The sequence below is a fragment of the Heloderma suspectum genome, chromosome 7 (genome assembly GCF_057233095.1).
Source record: "Heloderma suspectum isolate Gila_16-S chromosome 7, 16-S_ref, whole genome shotgun sequence".
Classification (NCBI taxonomy): domain Eukaryota; kingdom Metazoa; phylum Chordata; class Lepidosauria; order Squamata; family Helodermatidae; genus Heloderma; species Heloderma suspectum.
In genome coordinates this window covers 40476307-40493537 of record NC_139464.1, presented here as the reverse complement: position 1 = coordinate 40493537, position 17231 = coordinate 40476307, and the positions used below count along the sequence as shown (strand labels likewise).

General features: G+C 42.4%; 1 protein-coding gene across 4 annotated transcripts in view; it reads left to right on the top strand.

Moving 5' to 3' along the window:
- The window catches only part of MYH9 (myosin heavy chain 9), an 88258-nt gene that overhangs the window by 54788 nt on the left and 16239 nt on the right, over positions 1-17231 (top strand). For all 4 annotated transcript variants that reach the window (XM_084809721.1, XM_084809722.1, XM_084809723.1 and 1 more), the window contains 14 exons: positions 2384-2479; positions 4293-4411; positions 5294-5446; positions 6655-6828; positions 7200-7373; positions 7812-7926; positions 10238-10431; positions 11550-11671; positions 12201-12270; positions 12802-12962; positions 13612-13720; positions 14021-14152; positions 14617-14823; positions 15109-15246. In XM_084809721.1, the coding sequence (XP_084665847.1) occupies positions 2384-2479; positions 4293-4411; positions 5294-5446; positions 6655-6828; positions 7200-7373; positions 7812-7926; positions 10238-10431; positions 11550-11671; positions 12201-12270; positions 12802-12962; positions 13612-13720; positions 14021-14152; positions 14617-14823; positions 15109-15246 (1964 nt within the window). The remainder of the gene's footprint in view (positions 1-2383; positions 2480-4292; positions 4412-5293; positions 5447-6654; positions 6829-7199; positions 7374-7811; positions 7927-10237; positions 10432-11549; positions 11672-12200; positions 12271-12801; positions 12963-13611; positions 13721-14020; positions 14153-14616; positions 14824-15108; positions 15247-17231) is intronic.

The window sequence follows — 17231 nt, the reverse complement described above, 5'->3', positions numbered from 1 at the left end:
AATTTAACTTGTAAGTTAGTGATCAGCAGCATACGCCTGTCAGGGAGCATCAAGCTATGATGTGGGTTATTTGGTGGCCTATCCCTGAACTCAGTTTCATTTCTTTCAAAACTACATTCCTGTTCATTGTTGTGTGTACCATAAAGCACTATATGCCTCTTCTATACTCTCAGTTCTGATTAAATCCTAGTTCAGGTAGGATTAAACAAATCTAATCTGTTGCAGTTGATCACCATCCTTTTTATGATGCAGGGAAAAGGCCCATGTTTTGTACCTCCTCCCCATGCCATGTATGTGTATAAATTGTTACATGGCACTTGTATTGCTGTTAGGATTTCTGGGTTTCTGTTCAAGTATGATTAATAGGTCAAAAAGTCACAGTCATCTAGTCTAAGATACCTTGTTTTCTTTTTACCTCTGTCAGTGATCTTTGGGCAGAACCAGCCTGTGAAATGTCATGGAGAAGTTGCTCAGATCTATATCTAAGACAGTTTTGTGGTTATTATACTCACTAGGTGAGAGGCTGATGGGCAAATAGCTTGCAGCTCATACTCCAAGTTTTTCTGTGTCACGTGGCAGATTATATATGGCTGGCTGGTACAACTTATTAGTGGCAAGCCTTCTCTTGCACTTGTTTCCAAGCTGCTCCTGCTGTCACTACTTGTGCTGTGGCTGAACATCCAAGCAAAGGTTTTGAAGTGCTCAACTGAGTAATGGGGGAGGAGCATGAGAATGCCCCTATGTCTGCCCTGTTTCAGCTGCTGAATGCATCAAGAACTCCATTAATTAAACATATGAACATAAACATCTGCATGCTAGCTGGTCTGCAAGTCTGAATGGGGCTGAAGGATCTTAATATCCTCAACTATGTTTGTTTACATGAAATAGTAAAAGTAACCTTTGGCCGGGAAGTTGCAGACTGTTGGGAACTGCTAACCACTGCCCCATGCAGTGAGTGTGTAGCTGCAGCCTCCTGGTGAGCCCCTCTGTTAGTCTTAGCATGGAAATTGGATTTTGAGATGCTGAGCCAGAAGTAGTCAGTCATGCAGGGGCACTGACACTTCACATGGGATTATCTAACTTTGGAGGACTAGAGTATCTGCAGGCCAAGGCAGTTCACCACATAACCAACAGTAGCATTGCTAATCTTGTAGCTTGGCTTCCAGTGTCGTCTCTGCTGAATCTACGACCCTGGTGTAGAACCTAGACTCATTGAGATAAAGTGAGCAGGTAGCCCTCATTGACCGGAGACAGCAGCACAATTCACAGTGAACTTGCAGGTTTTGTAGCATATCTCGGCTGTGGTAGGGTTTTTTTTGGTGAGCCAAGGTCCCTGCCTGCAGGCCATACTGTAGATTGGATGTTAGGGGAGACAAGGACAGGCAGCTGCCTACATCTTCCACTGTTTCCATTGAGATGGGCAACATGTAAACTCTTGCTGTTGGAATAACCTGTCGGCATCTCCAGGATCTGCCTGCTTTAGCAGTAGCAGCACCATTCTGTTCTTTATATTAGAAGGATAGGGCATCAAGCCTATACAACATTAGTGCTCCTGCTAGTAAATATATTGGACAGTTATCTCTCATGACAGGCAGCATGGAGCTGAATGGGGTAATTAAACAACTCTTTAAGGTTATGTGTGTATACACACATACACATATACACACACACACACACACACACACACCAGCTCTAGGGTAATAGGGCAAGATATAGCAAAGTTTCTGAATTATGTACTCTGCTACTGAATGTAGATGCTTCTCTGTCAAAGTTACTTCTGAAATATCCTGGAGCCACTTTCCTTGCCTAGGAGGAGAATGACCTAGATGAGAATAAATAGGTCCCTACTTTAGGTGATAATTCAAATTCACCCTTTGCTGAGCCCTATTCTTTCTTTGCCCATTAATAACTATTATCAGTCCATCTATTTCTAATGTTCAGAGGTGGGTGCCCTTCCTTACATAGCCAAAACTGCACTCTACTCACACAGGCAGGCGAGATGTCAGCGACCTTAGGGAAACCCCAAGGTTTACAGAGGTACAAAATGTTAGGGGAAAAAACCTTAAGTGAGGGGGGTACCCCCAAAACAAGCCAGTGAGGACTGAGTTCAGTCCTCATTGGCCACATGATGCTTGCTGGCTTACTGGGAGCGGGACCACAGAAAACCAGGTGGTAGGGGGAATGGAATGGAGTATTGTGGATGAGGGCCTGGCTGATAGGAACAGTAAATGTGAGCACACCACACTACAACATTTAGTTGTAGGTCCCACTTGTACAGTTTATACCAAAAAGCTAAAGGCGCTGAAACATCTGTGCAGATTATTAATCTGTGACTGCTGGCTGAGTGATATGTGGTGAGTTGTGTTTTTTTTCTTTTCTTTAGGCCTGCTCAGGGTCATTTCTGGTGTTCTTCAGCTTGGCAATATTGTCTTCAAAAAGGAACGCAACACAGACCAGGCTTCCATGCCAGACAATACAGGTAAAGAAGTTCCCCTGGGTTTGGGCTGGAAAGCAATGCTTCTTCTTCCCAGAATAGCTCATGTCTTAATGTTGTGTGCACATATTGACAGACCTGAGTGGAAATACACCCTCTGAAGGACTCAAGTAGAGTCTGTGCAGCAAAGCTATACACTTGATGGCAGTTCTTTGTAAATTGGATGCTAGCAACATGTCTAGCTGTAGGTGTTATGAGCAGTCAGTGGTGTTGCCTCCTGGTGGCAGACACATTAGCTCTATGTAAATATTGGCTCGTCCACTGTCTAATTGTGACCGCCTGTGAATAGGCACATGTAATGCCTATTGCTGTGACATTATAGAATGCAGAGCAAGTGAAGGGAGGGATGTACGTGTTGGTAAAGTGTGAGGGGGGAAGTTAATTGATGACAGAAGAAAAGATGCTGAAGAGACGAGGGAGGAGATAAGGAAGCAAATAGACAAGGCATTAAAAAGTAGAGGAAGGCTGAACATGAACAACGGAACTAAGGCTAAAATAAATTCTTTATGATGGGGATGCCTGTTCAAGCAATGACGCACACTTGACACCATTGCCATGTAACCAGTAGTAGTTTGGGACTGGGTAATTGGGATGGGTGATGTTCATTTGTTATAAGTAACTGGTTGGCTGCTGTTACTCTATATTCTCATTCATAGTTTAGAACGGTATGCATTATGCACTTATTGTGCCAGCTGAAGGTGAACAAAGGAACAACTGGAAACAGAGTTGACATAATTAAGTGGGAGTTGGGGTGTGTTTGGAACCTGAGGGCTGTTGATGTAGAACTTGGCCTTGCTTCCAATTTAGGGATTAAACAAATTTAAATGGCATTAGTTTAAATGTCATGCTTGGACCCTAATGTCAAATGTGGAACTCCTGACTTTGGGGATTTGTACTTGGAGAGATGCTTGTGTGTACTGGAGTCAGAGAGACCCTGGTTTCTGGCATTTGAGTATGAAATGATAAATGATAATCAAGAATCACTTTTGATTCAGAGTTGGTTGGATTTAAAACAGGTCTTGCTACTTTATAGCATCTAATGCTCTGGTGCACAGAACAGATATGAAAGGAGGATGCATGAGGCGCAATCGTGCCCTTTTACAGCCGAATTAATTGCCTTCCGGGCATAAATACTTAGGAAATTGGTAGCGCCACTCATGTGTGTGACATTGTGAGAAGCTAACTCTAAGATGTTGGAAGTCCTTTAGAAATTAGGAGGCCTTGGTTAAAGTGACTGAGAATCTGGGGCTTAAAGCTCTCTCATGTCTCCCCAGTCAGCCTTGTAACCAAGAGATCTCTTCACTCACCCAGGTTGTCTGGCAGTCAAAAACAGGCAGGGATTGCAGTCCTCCTTTCCCAGAGACCCTTACAATTATTTTTATCTAGTACATGTATGACCCACATTTCTTTTATGATAGAACTCCACGTGGCAGGTATAGGGTTGGTAGAGGGGCAGTCTCCCATGAAGGTACAGACCAGACCTGAACATAGTTGGCTTCTACAAGGTTGCTGCATCCTGTGCCTTTAGTCCATGCACTGAGGCCTAGAGTCTGTTACGGCTGAGTGGCATAGATGAAGCTACTATCATCCATGTTTACTTCTGGAACCTGAAACTGTAAAGCAAACATAAACATTTCGCACTCTTCCTGTACTTTGGGCATGTTCTTTCTTGAAAAGCTATTAGGTTCCATTACATGACTCTCTGAGGAATGGCTTGCTAAAAAGAGATTCCCTTTTCACGGTAAAATGGAAGAAATAAAAGTACTAAATGTCTCCTTTTGCTCTTTCTCTCTGATAGCTGCTCAGAAGGTTTCTCACCTTCTGGGTATCAATGTGACAGACTTCACTAGAGGAATTCTCACCCCTCGCATCAAAGTGGGCCGAGACTATGTCCAAAAGGCTCAGACTAAAGAGCAAGTATGTATTGTACAGGATGCAACAAACAAAAGTTAAGCATAATAAAAAATAAGCTCTATCTTGGAGAAATAAGCCCTGTAGACTTGTAAAGCTTTAGAAGCTAAACAGTGGGGCATCTCTCTCTAATAATGTTTCTGAAGAAATGAGCATGTGCTTTCTGCTTGAATGCAGACTAAGGCTGCAGTTCCAATCACTGGAGAGTACGACCTATTGAGCACAATGGGGCTTAGTTTCAAGTAAATTTGCATAGGATTGCATTTTACGTCTTTAAAGGCTGAATTGCCAACTGGTCTTAACTAGCTTAACCTTGTGAATTTCCATTTTGGCATAATGTAGAGAGTAGCAGTTAGGAGTGGTCTCTACCTGCCAAAAAGTTACAAGCTGTGGTATTCATGTATCATTCTGTATTCATACTGTGGCCAATATGTATCATATTAACTTCTGAAGATGAAAATTTAGAATATTAAGCAAGTTCTAGAGGACTTCCTTACTGTCTTCCCATTGAACATTCTTGAGATGGAATGGAAAAAATAAGCGGAGCATACCTGCATATTTGTGCTTTCATAAACTAGTTGATTTCTGCACGTGATGCTCTAAAAGATACCTCCAGAATCCCATTGTTGCTGTCCATCAGCCCAGAGGGAATTTCCCTCCACGGTGGCTCGCTTCTCTTCCTCTTTCAGATTGGATGTGGTAGAGCCAGTTAAATTATATTGGATGATCACTCCATGTTACTTTGTAGATAAAAGTATTTGAATTGACGCATAACTTTTAGGGGATTGGAGAGACAGAAAATGACCCAGACTTGAAATCTAAGAATTGTGAAGGTGTGTTCTGTGCTATTTGGTTTTGATCGTGCATGTGATCTTTACCCTTTTTCAGGCTGACTTTGCCATTGAGGCTCTGGCAAAAGCCACTTATGAACGCATGTTCCGTTGGCTGGTGATGCGCATCAACAAGGCACTGGATAAAACAAAGAGACAAGGAGCATCTTTCATAGGAATCCTTGACATAGCTGGCTTTGAGATCTTCGAAGTAAGTAAAGGGGAGCACCTCTTCAATTCCAACATACTGAGCACCTCTTTAATTCCAACATACTGTGTCTGGAGCATCAAGGAAACCTTGCTGATCAATTTAAATTTCATAATTGCTCAGCTGCAATAACCTTGGAAGCTCTATGGAGGGAGCATAGGATTTTAAAAAGTAGTAAATAATTATTTTTGTGTAGCTATGAATATAATGATTCAAATTTGAAGTGGATGTGGTAAGAAATTGACAGCTGGAGTTAGGAGCATGTGTCCTCTTTTTAGAACCAGTTGGTGCCCAGGGAAAGGGAAGAAGCTGCTAGTAGTATTGCAATTCTGGGGTTAACTTGACAGAATGGGTGTGTTATCCTCAAACTAAGCGGGGAGTGAGCCTCCAAGACCAAGAGTCTTGCGATTGGACTGGAAACCCTGGGATGAAACTGTAGGAACCATAACTCAAGGAATACTAACCAAGGAGCTCTACTTGAATTACAGTCCTTTCAGTCTCATCCCAGGGGGAGGAGGTCCCAGTAAGGCCTAGACTTTGCTCCTTTCAGATAAGAATCCTCCTTGCAAAGAAGCCCAGCTTTGATGCCTTTTGAGGACCATGCTACATACCTGTCACAGAAATTCCTTGATCCTAGACTGCGTGTTGGAAGGACGGCATTTTTTTGAAGAGAAACTAGATAAATTCTGAATTAAAACTGAAAGTACACAATGCACGTCACTTTTCTGAAAGACTGCATTTGCAATGTTAGACTTAATATCCCAGTCTTGGTTACACTAATAAGACCTGAAAAATCCAAAATGTTTGAAAAGCAACTTTAATTTTGGAACAAAAATGTTAAACTTTAATACAATATTTGTTAAATTTTCTTACTGCCAGTAAAGAAAGAGTTGGCAGGCTTGATTCCTGGAAAGTGGAGATTAAAGATGCATCAATGTTTGTTAAAATTGCCTCTTAGCAGACTCCCTTTAGTTATTGTGGTATGCTGTTCCAAGAGCTTGGAGTATCTAAGGGCACAGTCCTATGCATGTTTAGACAGAAGCATGCATAGGATTGTGTCCTAAGATTATACTTTCTTTCATAAGATGGAGACGGCAACAGACAGCCTGCATCAGAATGCAGGTTAACAAATGTTTACTGGGCATACTAGTAGGTAATACTTTTGGGGCAGCAGTTGTCAAGACCTATGTTCTTTTTTCTCCCTAAAATAGCTGAACTCATTTGAACAGCTGTGCATTAACTACACAAATGAGAAGCTGCAACAGCTCTTCAATCACACCATGTTCATCTTGGAGCAAGAAGAATACCAGCGTGAGGGCATAGAATGGAACTTCATTGACTTTGGCCTGGATCTGCAGCCCTGCATTGATCTGATAGAAAAACCAGTGAGTGGTGATGTATTCTGTTCTGAGTAGCAGAGAATAGCTACAGCGCTGAGCTACGCCAGTCATGCACACTCCTCATAACTATACATTAAGTACCTATGATCATCTTGTAAGAAGGGTGGGATACAAATGTAGTGGCTATAAGCTCAATAATCTTAGTTGTAAAATACTTTCAGTATAAAGTATGTAAAATATAAGGAGCAAGAAATGGGGGTACTAAAAGACTGCCTCTGGCCTGTCCAGAAAGCTGCTCTGAGTGTGCCTGACATTGTAGGAATAATTGGTATAAGTTGTCTGTGGTTTCCCCACAAAGCCTTAACTCTTGGCAGCAATGCTGATTTTCATTGTTTTTTCTTTTTCTTTTTGCACAGGCTGGCCCTCCAGGCATCCTGGCTCTGCTGGATGAAGAGTGCTGGTTCCCGAAGGCTACTGATAAAAGCTTTGTGGAAAAGGTGGTGCAGGAGCAAGGCACACACCCTAAATTCCAGAAGCCAAAGCAGCTGAAAGACAAAGCTGACTTCAGTATTATACACTATGCTGGCAGGGTAAGCTCTCAGGAGCGGTAGCATAAAGAGAAATCAACTGATGCTACTCAGTTCACATCTACTGATTTGGGGATTTCTTTCAGGCTAGTGGAACAGGTTGCACTGTCATCTGTCCCATAGCAGAATAGGAGGCACTTTGCTCCCATACAGATCTAGGGCTATAGGCTTTGATGTGGAGCCTTGTCACAGCACAAGCTGCAGACTCTCCATCCTTATCTTACCCACACAAGAAGATAAGAGCACATATTTCTGGCATTTGTTGACTAGCACTTTTGAGGGACTCTGGGTAATTCACGCAAGTGTTGGCACTTTGCATAGTGTATCTCTAGATTAGTCTTCCATTTGAAGAGAGGAACAATCATAGGCTCCCCTCTTTCTTCAATACTGAGGCAAGGTAAATCTTCTATAGCTAATATTGGTGACAAATTCCTTCTCTAGGTTGACTACAAAGCTGATGAGTGGTTGATGAAGAACATGGACCCTCTCAATGATAATATTGCTACCCTGCTACACCAGTCCTCTGATAAATTTGTGTCTGAACTGTGGAAAGATGGTATGGAACTAGATTTTTTTAAACCTTTTTTAACATTTAAGTGTGCTTATCTATTATCTACAAGCACCTGATTCACAGTGGTTTTGTTTCCCTTAAAATGACAGTGATCGGCATGATCCAGAACTTGTGTATGTTTAACGTTTCTTCTGAATACTGTGCTCTCCTGTTGCTGAAGTGAGGAGGATTGAAAAGAGTCAGACTTTCAGAGCAGTATCCCAGAATAACATCCAAACAGGTGTTCCGTATAGTTTCCCACATGTCCAAATGTGGGATTTAATAAAGTGAAGCGAAACCTTGTATTTAAAGGACTTTTTTGCTTGTTCCAGTGCCATTTAGGTGTCTTGCACTCTAGATTATTTGTTGCTTTGAGTCTTACTGTTACTATCTCTTTTCTTGGCTTTTCTTTGACGTCTCTGTTGCAGAGATGCAGAACGTTCAGAGAGCCTATTTCTATCAACACTTTCCTATTCTTCATCTAGAACCAGGTGACTGAGAAACCCGGGTGTTGTGTCATGTGTGATTCCTTCTAGAGCCATGCAAGAAATGCTTCCATTAATTCTTATATTCCCCTTTTACTGTTCCTGCTTGTATGTCTCTCATCCAGTCCCTCTGCTTTTTGCTAGTAGACCCTCTTGGACTTGGAAAATACAAATCTTTTAAACAAGGTGTGATCACACAGGCACAGCATCAGGACACAAACGAGTGGTACTGGCTTAAGAGTTTGTAGGAATAGCTGTCTTAAATCTTTTACACAAAACCAAATGGAAGTGGCTTCTGAAATGAAATAAAAATTAAGTTACCATCTACAGCTAATGGTGCCATATGAAGCGATGATCATATGTGGCTCTAGTTTGAACATTTTGTGCATAAGGAACAGCGTTTAAAAGCTCTCTAGTGGCTAGAGCTATTACTCTCATTGGTCAAAAGGATATGGCTGGTGGTCCTTGGTGATGTTTCTGTTTTGAGAAATCACATATTTGCCACCTCTGTGCAGATTGCAGGTTTTAGTTATCAACCCTTTTAAACAGGATTTGCCAGCCAACACCCAAGGAACTTTATGAATGCCTCTTCTTATAACCTCCTTCAGTAACATAACTTTTGTCTCTAAATCAGTCTTGATTCCATTGAACAGCTACTTTTGAGGGACAAGAAGCATCCTAATTCTTAGCTATGTAGCACAAGTGCACAATTCTACCCCAGCCATGCATCTTGTCTTTCATCCCCCTAACACAGTCCTGCTTTGGGCTTCCTTTGAGAATCATTTCTGACTCTAAAAAGCTTTGACACATGGACAATGGTTTGTGTGTCTGACACCAGGTAAATGTCAGTGGCTTGGTTGATCACCTTTTTTTTAGCCAAAAATTTCAGTCTGCTACTGTGATGGCTAATTTTGTTTGAGCTACCTTTTGCCCATTGTGGTTGTCTGTAAGAGATGGGTTCTGTTAATCATCTTACCAATTGTATTCTGGTGTATGGCCAGCAAGTGGGGGAAGGGGGAAGGGCTCAGTTGCCTTTAGCAGTAGGAAATCACAGTAGGAAATAATACTGAACTCCCTTCTCCCTATGTGTCCAACTAGACAGGCTTTATCAGCTAAAATGTGAGCACGGACTACAACCTGGTGCATTTGGCCATGGGTCCATAAATTCTTTATAGTATGACCCGGATATAAAACTGAGATGCTGTTACAGTGGGGGAAGAATCGGAATCTCACTAATAAGCTTAGTCTAGGGATGTTGACAGTGATTGTACTACTGTTCTCTTACTCTCCACTGTGCTTGAGCATGCAGATTTTTAAAAGATGGCCTTTTCAGAATGAAAAATCTCCCAGTGCTGTGGCCTCAGCGTGACTGTTGCCTACCAAAACCATAACATACACAATACCATAACGTACACAATACCATTAGTTCAACCAGCTGCATGCAAGGAAAAATCTTGGGTTGAATCTACAGGGACTAGCTTTGTGATAAGGCATCATTGTCATTAAAGCAATCATGAGAGAGGATATCTTGGCTAAATCAGCCCTATATTGCCAGTTCTACTTTACTCTTTAGCAGAAAACTGCTGTTTAAACTGCCAGCTGGATCTGTCAGGCATGAGATGGATCCTAGCTGTAGTAGTCCATGGCTGCTCTCTTCCTTTCTTGTTGGTGCCCCAATACAATTGATGAACAGGACTTCTGCACCTGTAGAGAGACGAAGCAAATGGATCCTGCAAACTCCTTTTCTATCCTTGCTCTATCCAGATAAGTTTGATGCATTTTATCACCAAAGCTGTGGAGGCCAATCTAATCGTCTTGTATATTTCCTCTAGTTGATCGCATAGTTGGTCTGGATCAGGTTGCTGGCATGTCAGATTCAGCATTGCCTGGGGCCTTTAAGACCAGGAAGGGCATGTTCCGGACTGTAGGTCAGCTGTACAAGGAGCAACTAGCCAAGCTTATGGCTACCCTGAGGAACACCAACCCCAACTTTGTCCGTTGCATCATCCCCAACCATGAGAAGAAGGTAAAGTTAATAAAACTTCTACATATAAAGAATAGCACTATATCCAGATCTGGGAAGTGACTTACAGATGAATATAAAGATTGCCACATTTGGCTGTGTTATTGATAGGTGGTTGGTGAGGAAACACTCTTTACAAACAGCGTGCTTGCTTTTGTACATGGTTGCCCTGAATCTGGTTTGGCTTTGGAATTATCTCTGTTTCCTGAAATCTCCTGGAGAGTTGCTGGGGTTTCTCATTATATTTGTACTGTTCTAAAAGCACTTTTTGTTTGGGACACTTAGGGCGAGATCTCCTCTTTAATTGGAGATAGACTTGCAAAGAAGATTTCTAATAGGAAAAAGGATATCCACAGCGGCTAGCAGTTAGCAAAAATAACACCCCCCACTCCCAGAGATGCATCAAAAACATAGGAACAGAATTTAAAAAAAGCAGCACCAAAACCCCCACAACCCCTTAGCAGAAGACCAATATCCTAACCATCCAGATATTGGTATGCATTTGCTCTCAGAAGTCTTCCAGAAGGCCCATATTTTCAGCAGAAGGCAAATAGTGATGGATCCAGGTGGGCCTCTCTGGTAAGGGCACTCCACAATTGGACACAGCTGAAAAGGCCCTGTCACATACGTGTGTGTGCCTGCCTGCCTGCCTGCCTGCCGAACCTCAGATGCGGGTGGGTTCAGGTTTTGATCTGAGTGTATAAGTAAGCAAATAACAGAAGGAGGTGCACTGTTATATATTCTGAGTTTGGAGCATTTAGTGTTTGAAAAGTAAGAAGGAAGTTGGATTGGGCCTGTAAATGAATTGATAGCCAGGGTAAATGAAACACTATTAGTTATATACTCCAACCTGCTAGCCCTCATCAAGATTCTGGCAGCTATGTTTTGAACCAGTTGACATTTCTGAATGCTCTTCTGCAAAGGCAGCCCCATGTAGCACACACTACAGCAATCCAATCTGGGTATTTAAATATGAATGCTTGTAGCCACAGCTGTCTTCTCTAGCAAAGGGTGCAGTGGGGATACCAGTCAGAGCTGGCAGAATGTGCTCCTAACTGCAACCACCTGGGGCCTGGACCATCTACACAGATTTCCTGTAATAACCTGTCTTTCTTCCGCAGGCTGGGAAACTAGACCCACACCTAGTTTTGGATCAGCTTCGTTGCAATGGAGTGCTGGAGGGAATCCGTATCTGCCGGCAAGGCTTTCCCAACAGAGTTGTCTTCCAGGAGTTCAGACAAAGGTAAAACTGAGTCATAGTTTTGGTCTGTGTGCTGAATGCGTAACTGAAATGGTCTTAGATGATCAGATCTCTGCATGCAGTTTGTAAAAGGAATAATGTTTTGCCAGTCAGCAGTCCATTCTTAATTAACAGGTGGCTTAAACCTCCTGGTCAGCATCTAGTTGTGCCAGACTTGGGTAGTAAGTAGGGGGTTGCACCTTCAGAGCAGCCTCCTGGAAAATCCCGTCTACACACCCCTTTGTCTGCATTAGGAAGTCACACCCCAGAGGCCTCCAGTTGCCCTCCTCCCCTAATGTGGCATTATTGGGCTGGATATTCTTCTTGACAATAGTAGTAATGACACGTGCTTGTTTGGGGGTTGTTGTTGTTTTGAGCCAAATACTTGCTTCAGGACAAGGTGCTACCACTTGTTTGCAATGAAAGACTGCAATACAACTCTATAGTAACTAACCCTTTCTGCAGGATTATCTACTCCTATAATCCATGTCTTGTACATATGATATGACTTAGTGATAAAACATCTTTCTAGGTACGAGATCCTGACTCCAAATGCCATTCCCAAAGGGTTCATGGATGGAAAACAAGCCTGTGTGTTGATGGTAAGTCCAGCTGCTGAGATCACAAGAAGTGTACAGGAGAGGCTACATCCAGCCCTTGATGAGGTAGAACACGCTAAGCTTCAAGTGTAGCTTCATGGAAAGTCAGCCTCTGTTGATGATGGCAGCTGCTGGGCTTTGGCTTATCAATGATGATCATTACCATGACTGTGAAACCGTGTTCTAAGCATGCTGTAGTTTCAAGACAGAACTGGCACGCATCTGAATTCCCCATTGGCACCTACTGGTTTTTCTTCATGAAAAGGGAGTATGTTTCAAGGAGTATTCTTCTAATGATCTCTAGTAACAGAAGCTCCCAGAACCCACACACACTTTAAAGGCGACCTTCGAGTACTCTCTGTAGAAGTTTGTCTCAGTAGGAAAGCTGTGTAGCAGTTAATTGAGAGCTTCTGAATGTCTGCTTGTATCCTGGAAAGCCTGTGTGAAGTCCTTGGTGCTCCTCCCCCCCTGCTTTTCTACAGTGGCTTTAAGTGAACTACTTAAAGGAATATATTCTTCTCTTTGCTATTTTAGATCAAAGCCTTAGAGCTGGACCCAAACCTTTACCGAATTGGACAGAGCAAAGTGTTTTTCCGAGCAGGTGTCCTTGCCCACCTTGAAGAAGAAAGAGACTTGAAAATCACAGATGTCATTATTGGGTTCCAAGCATGCTGTAGAGGCTACTTGGCTAGAAAGTATGTACAAAGAAGTGTGTAATCCTTGATCGTTAACTAACATATTCAGCCAACTGGCAAGAAATTATTGGCATTCCGAATTTTAGATAACTTTGAAAACTTCGGTTGGCTCTTACTCTGGCTTAGGATTTTCTTACATTTCAAGAAAGTTTGAGAGGTGAAATACAGAGTACATCTGTACCCCAGGATGCTGAGTTTCCTGAAATCCCATTGTTGCTTTGCAAGGCTGCTTCTTTAAATCATAGTAAAATGCTGTCACTCACTCAACACTTTATAGACTCTGGATCTCTTGCCACAGTTAGTACAGGTGCAAGGATAAAGCATCATGGTGGTATTATGCAAAAATGCAGGCAGCGCTTGTTCCCTGTGGGAGGCATGAACTCAGTAGGAAAGAACCAGGTTGAGATGAGTATGGAGCCAATGGTGACGAGGTCTTCCAAATCAGCTGGTGGAGAGGTTGTTACCAAGTAGTGGTAAGGGACAAAAGGAAGAAACTGAATGGAACTTTTTGGTGGGAAAGGAATAATATAATGGGGGGAAAGGAAAAGCTTTAAAGCTTATGGTTAGCAAGTTCCACAGCTTTTAAGGCCTTTCGTGTGTTTTTCTCTGACTCTCTCCCCTTTTCCCTATTTGACTTTTCCCACCCCAGGGCTTTTGCCAAGCGTCAGCAGCAGCTAACGGCAATGAAGGTGCTCCAGAGGAATTGTGCTGCCTACTTGAAGCTTCGTAACTGGCAGTGGTGGAGATTGTTCACAAAGGTACTGATTGGGGAAAGGAGTCAGTGATAGCAAGTTGAGCTTCAGTGCTAAACAAGAGTCTATAAAACTCTCCCTAAACGACACTGCATATATTCATCAGTTCCATGTATGGTATTATGTGCTGAAGGTTACTTGTCCTTCAAAAAACCAAGACACTCATTAGCCCCTTGGGATGGAAACAAGTCCTTGGATACCAGAGCTTTCAATTCTGATGCTCTGTGCACAACAAATCAGATGTTCTTCTAGTATACCAACAGATTAAGTCTGAAATAATTTGCTGCTGAAATTGACTTCCCACAGGTGAAGCCTTTGCTGCAAGTGAGCAGGCAAGAGGAGGAGATGCTGGCCAAGGAAGAAGAACTGGTAAAGGTGAAGGAAAAGCAGTTGGCTGCAGAAAACAGACTGACTGAAATGGAAACTCTCCAGACACAGGTGAATAGATGGCTGTCCTTGAGACAATTGGATGATCAGCTCCTTGTACATACTTGAAAAATCCTGTAGTTGTAGCTGACTTTGAGTAGTATTTTGCAAGAGTTAAGTGATGCAGGGAATGGCTCTTTGAAGCACACATTTCACATCACAACTTTCTGAGTTGAATGTTTAATAAGGCCATGTAGCTATGGAATGGGTTTTCTTTGGTGGCAACTAAATGTTTTAAGATATAAGTTTGGGGTTGGGGCTGGAATCTGAACTTTGTAACAACGAATACAGAAGGGATCACGGGGTGCTTTTCACTAAAAATGCGACATTGTATAATGGCCTGTACACACATGCACATGGTCTGTCCGCCTTTTTAAAAAAGCAACCAATGTCTGAATAAAATCTACCATTATATGTCTGCTGGATCTTTAGCAAAATCATGAACCTTCGAATTAAAATGTGCTTGTCTTGTGCAGCTCGTGACAGAAAAGATGCAGTTGCAAGAGCAGTTACAGGCAGAAATCGAACTCTGTGCTGAGGCTGAGGAGATCAGAGCCCGCCTGACAGCAAAAAAACAGGAGCTAGAGGATATATGCCATGACCTGGAGGCCAGAGTGGAGGAAGAGGAGGAACGGTGCCAGCATCTACAAACTGAGAAAAAGAAAATGCAGCAAAATATTCAGGTAATAGGCGGGATGGGGGTGGTGTCATAATGTGATACCTAGTGGCTCATATAGCCCAGAGTACATGGTGGTGTCAGTAGGAAGTGTAGAAGAGGTAGCAACTTACAACTTAAGAAGGAAGGTGGCCTCAGGTAAACCCTGGGCCCATACTTGGTTCCTGTTCCCATTCTAATATTATTAGCGGTTGAGACTGAAAGATGGCCTCATGATGCTTGTAAAAGCTTGGTCAGAGTCCAAGCCTGCCCTGGCTTCTAAGTGCCATGCCTTTGCTTGTTCGTTGTGCAGGAGCTTGAAGAGCAGTTGGAAGAAGAGGAAAGTGCCAGGCAAAAGCTACAGCTGGAAAAAGTGACCACTGAAGCAAAGCTAAAGAAACTGGAGGAAGATCTGATAGTTTTTGAAGATCAGAATTGCAAACTGGCCAAGGTAAGACAGCAGTGAAGCTCCTTCATGGTGGGATAGCAGAAGGAAGGAAACATAGCCACCACAATGTCCAGTGTGAATGGAGGGACTATTGCTACTGCTGGCGTCCTTTGGACCTTCTAATGGCATGTAGGTGCCACCTGTCAGAGATCACTACAGATGTCACACTTTGTATGAAACTATTGATCTTCCTACCTGGTTCTGTAATATTTTTGGCCAAATGGAGATACCTTCTTAAAATAACTCTTTTTTGCTGCTTCATCTAGAATCAAGTTGTTAGGAAAAAAGTGATTATGTCGAAACAGGAATGCTCTTATCTAGATAGAAAAGGCCAAATTGTTGTATTGGCTCCTATAATAAGACTTGGTAATGCAAATCCATTCTCAGGAAGTACCTAGTCAAAGGACTGGGAGAGATCAAAATGCTATTTTAATCCTATCCCCAAACTGCAAACCAGGACCCACCCACCCACACCCTAGCCATCTACAAATTAATCCAGAATCTTCTGGGATGAAAACTGCCATTTTCACAGGCCCTGGCCTGAAAAACAAAGGTCTGTTATCGGCCCCTTGACTAAGGCTGGAATGCCATGGCAGAACTTCTTCAGTTAAAAAAAAAAAGGAGGGGGAAAAAGAATCAACATTGCTGGGTGAGAAGTACCCATAATTAGAGAGCCAGTGTGGTGTAGTGGTTAGAGTGCTGGACTTGGAGTCGGGAGATTCGGGTTCTAGTCCCCACTCAGCCATGGAAGCTCACTGGGTGACTTTGGGCCAGTCACAAACTCTCAGCCCAACCTACCTCACAGGGTTGTTGTGAGGATAAAATGGAGGAGGAGGATTATGTATGCCGCCTTGAGTTCCTTGGAGGAAAAAAAGGCGGGATAGAAATGTATAAATAAATCCTTTGGAAACAAAACAGCATGTGCAATGCTGCCTCCACCCAAACCAGGGTGTGGTTATTAGATATTTGCCAGTCCCACTGGTTCTTCAAGGATTTAGCCTTCTCTTTCTGAGTTTGGGGCTGGAAATATAATTAGGAATAAGCCTTCATGGGGATATGAGCAATGAGGCTAAACCTAATCTCTTGGTGTCACAATACTATTTGCCTCATATGTTTTTAAAGGAAGGTACTTAATATTTTAATATGAGCTTCAACATGATGGCTGTTTGGGTCAGGTTGGCACATTCCCTCCCTTTCAGAGGGAAATAGAGATCTATTTATTTGTGGCCTTTCTATTTGATCCTACCCAGACAATTTTTACAACTGGAACCAGCTGTTAGGAAAAACAAGGAAGCAGCATATAAAACAGCAGCACAGAGTCAAAGCTCCCAAATTAACTTGTTTTATTTGAACTGTTTTTCTACTGCTTCTCAATTGCATCTTTTAATTATTTTAATCTGTGTTTAATCTTATTTTGTAAGCAGCCTTGGGTCAATGTATGGTAGGAAGGTGGCATGTACATTTTCACAATATACTTGGAAGGCCTTTCTAGTAAACCTTCCTGGGGAAAGGGATGGTGGGAACAATTATGCTCTCTAATTTGAGAGTGTTTTTCTTGTGAAATATGGTTGCTAGAGCTGAAGAGGACCCTTGCCTTGAATTAAATATATTCTATAACTTTCCATTTCTGCTTAATGTCTGCACAGACTCACTTAGTACTTCAATGCTGCAATTTAGAACTGGACTGTCAAATGCTGACCTGCTTCTGAGAAGAGAATGCACTGAGTTGTTTAGATGCAATATCCTAGACACTACATGGTGTCTTTGCCTAGGAAATTATGGAGGCTATATGAATTGCGGGCTATCCCACTGGGTCTAGGCGGCTTTAAGCCCTTGTGACATGGAGGAGCATTTGCTAACTAATAATCTAGAACAAAATTAACTAATTTCATTTGAAACTTTTGTCTGACAACTAATCAAAGGTCACAAAGGGAGGCTCATATACTTATGGCTGCAAATATTTTAATGGTTCTTCAATTTCTCTGTTT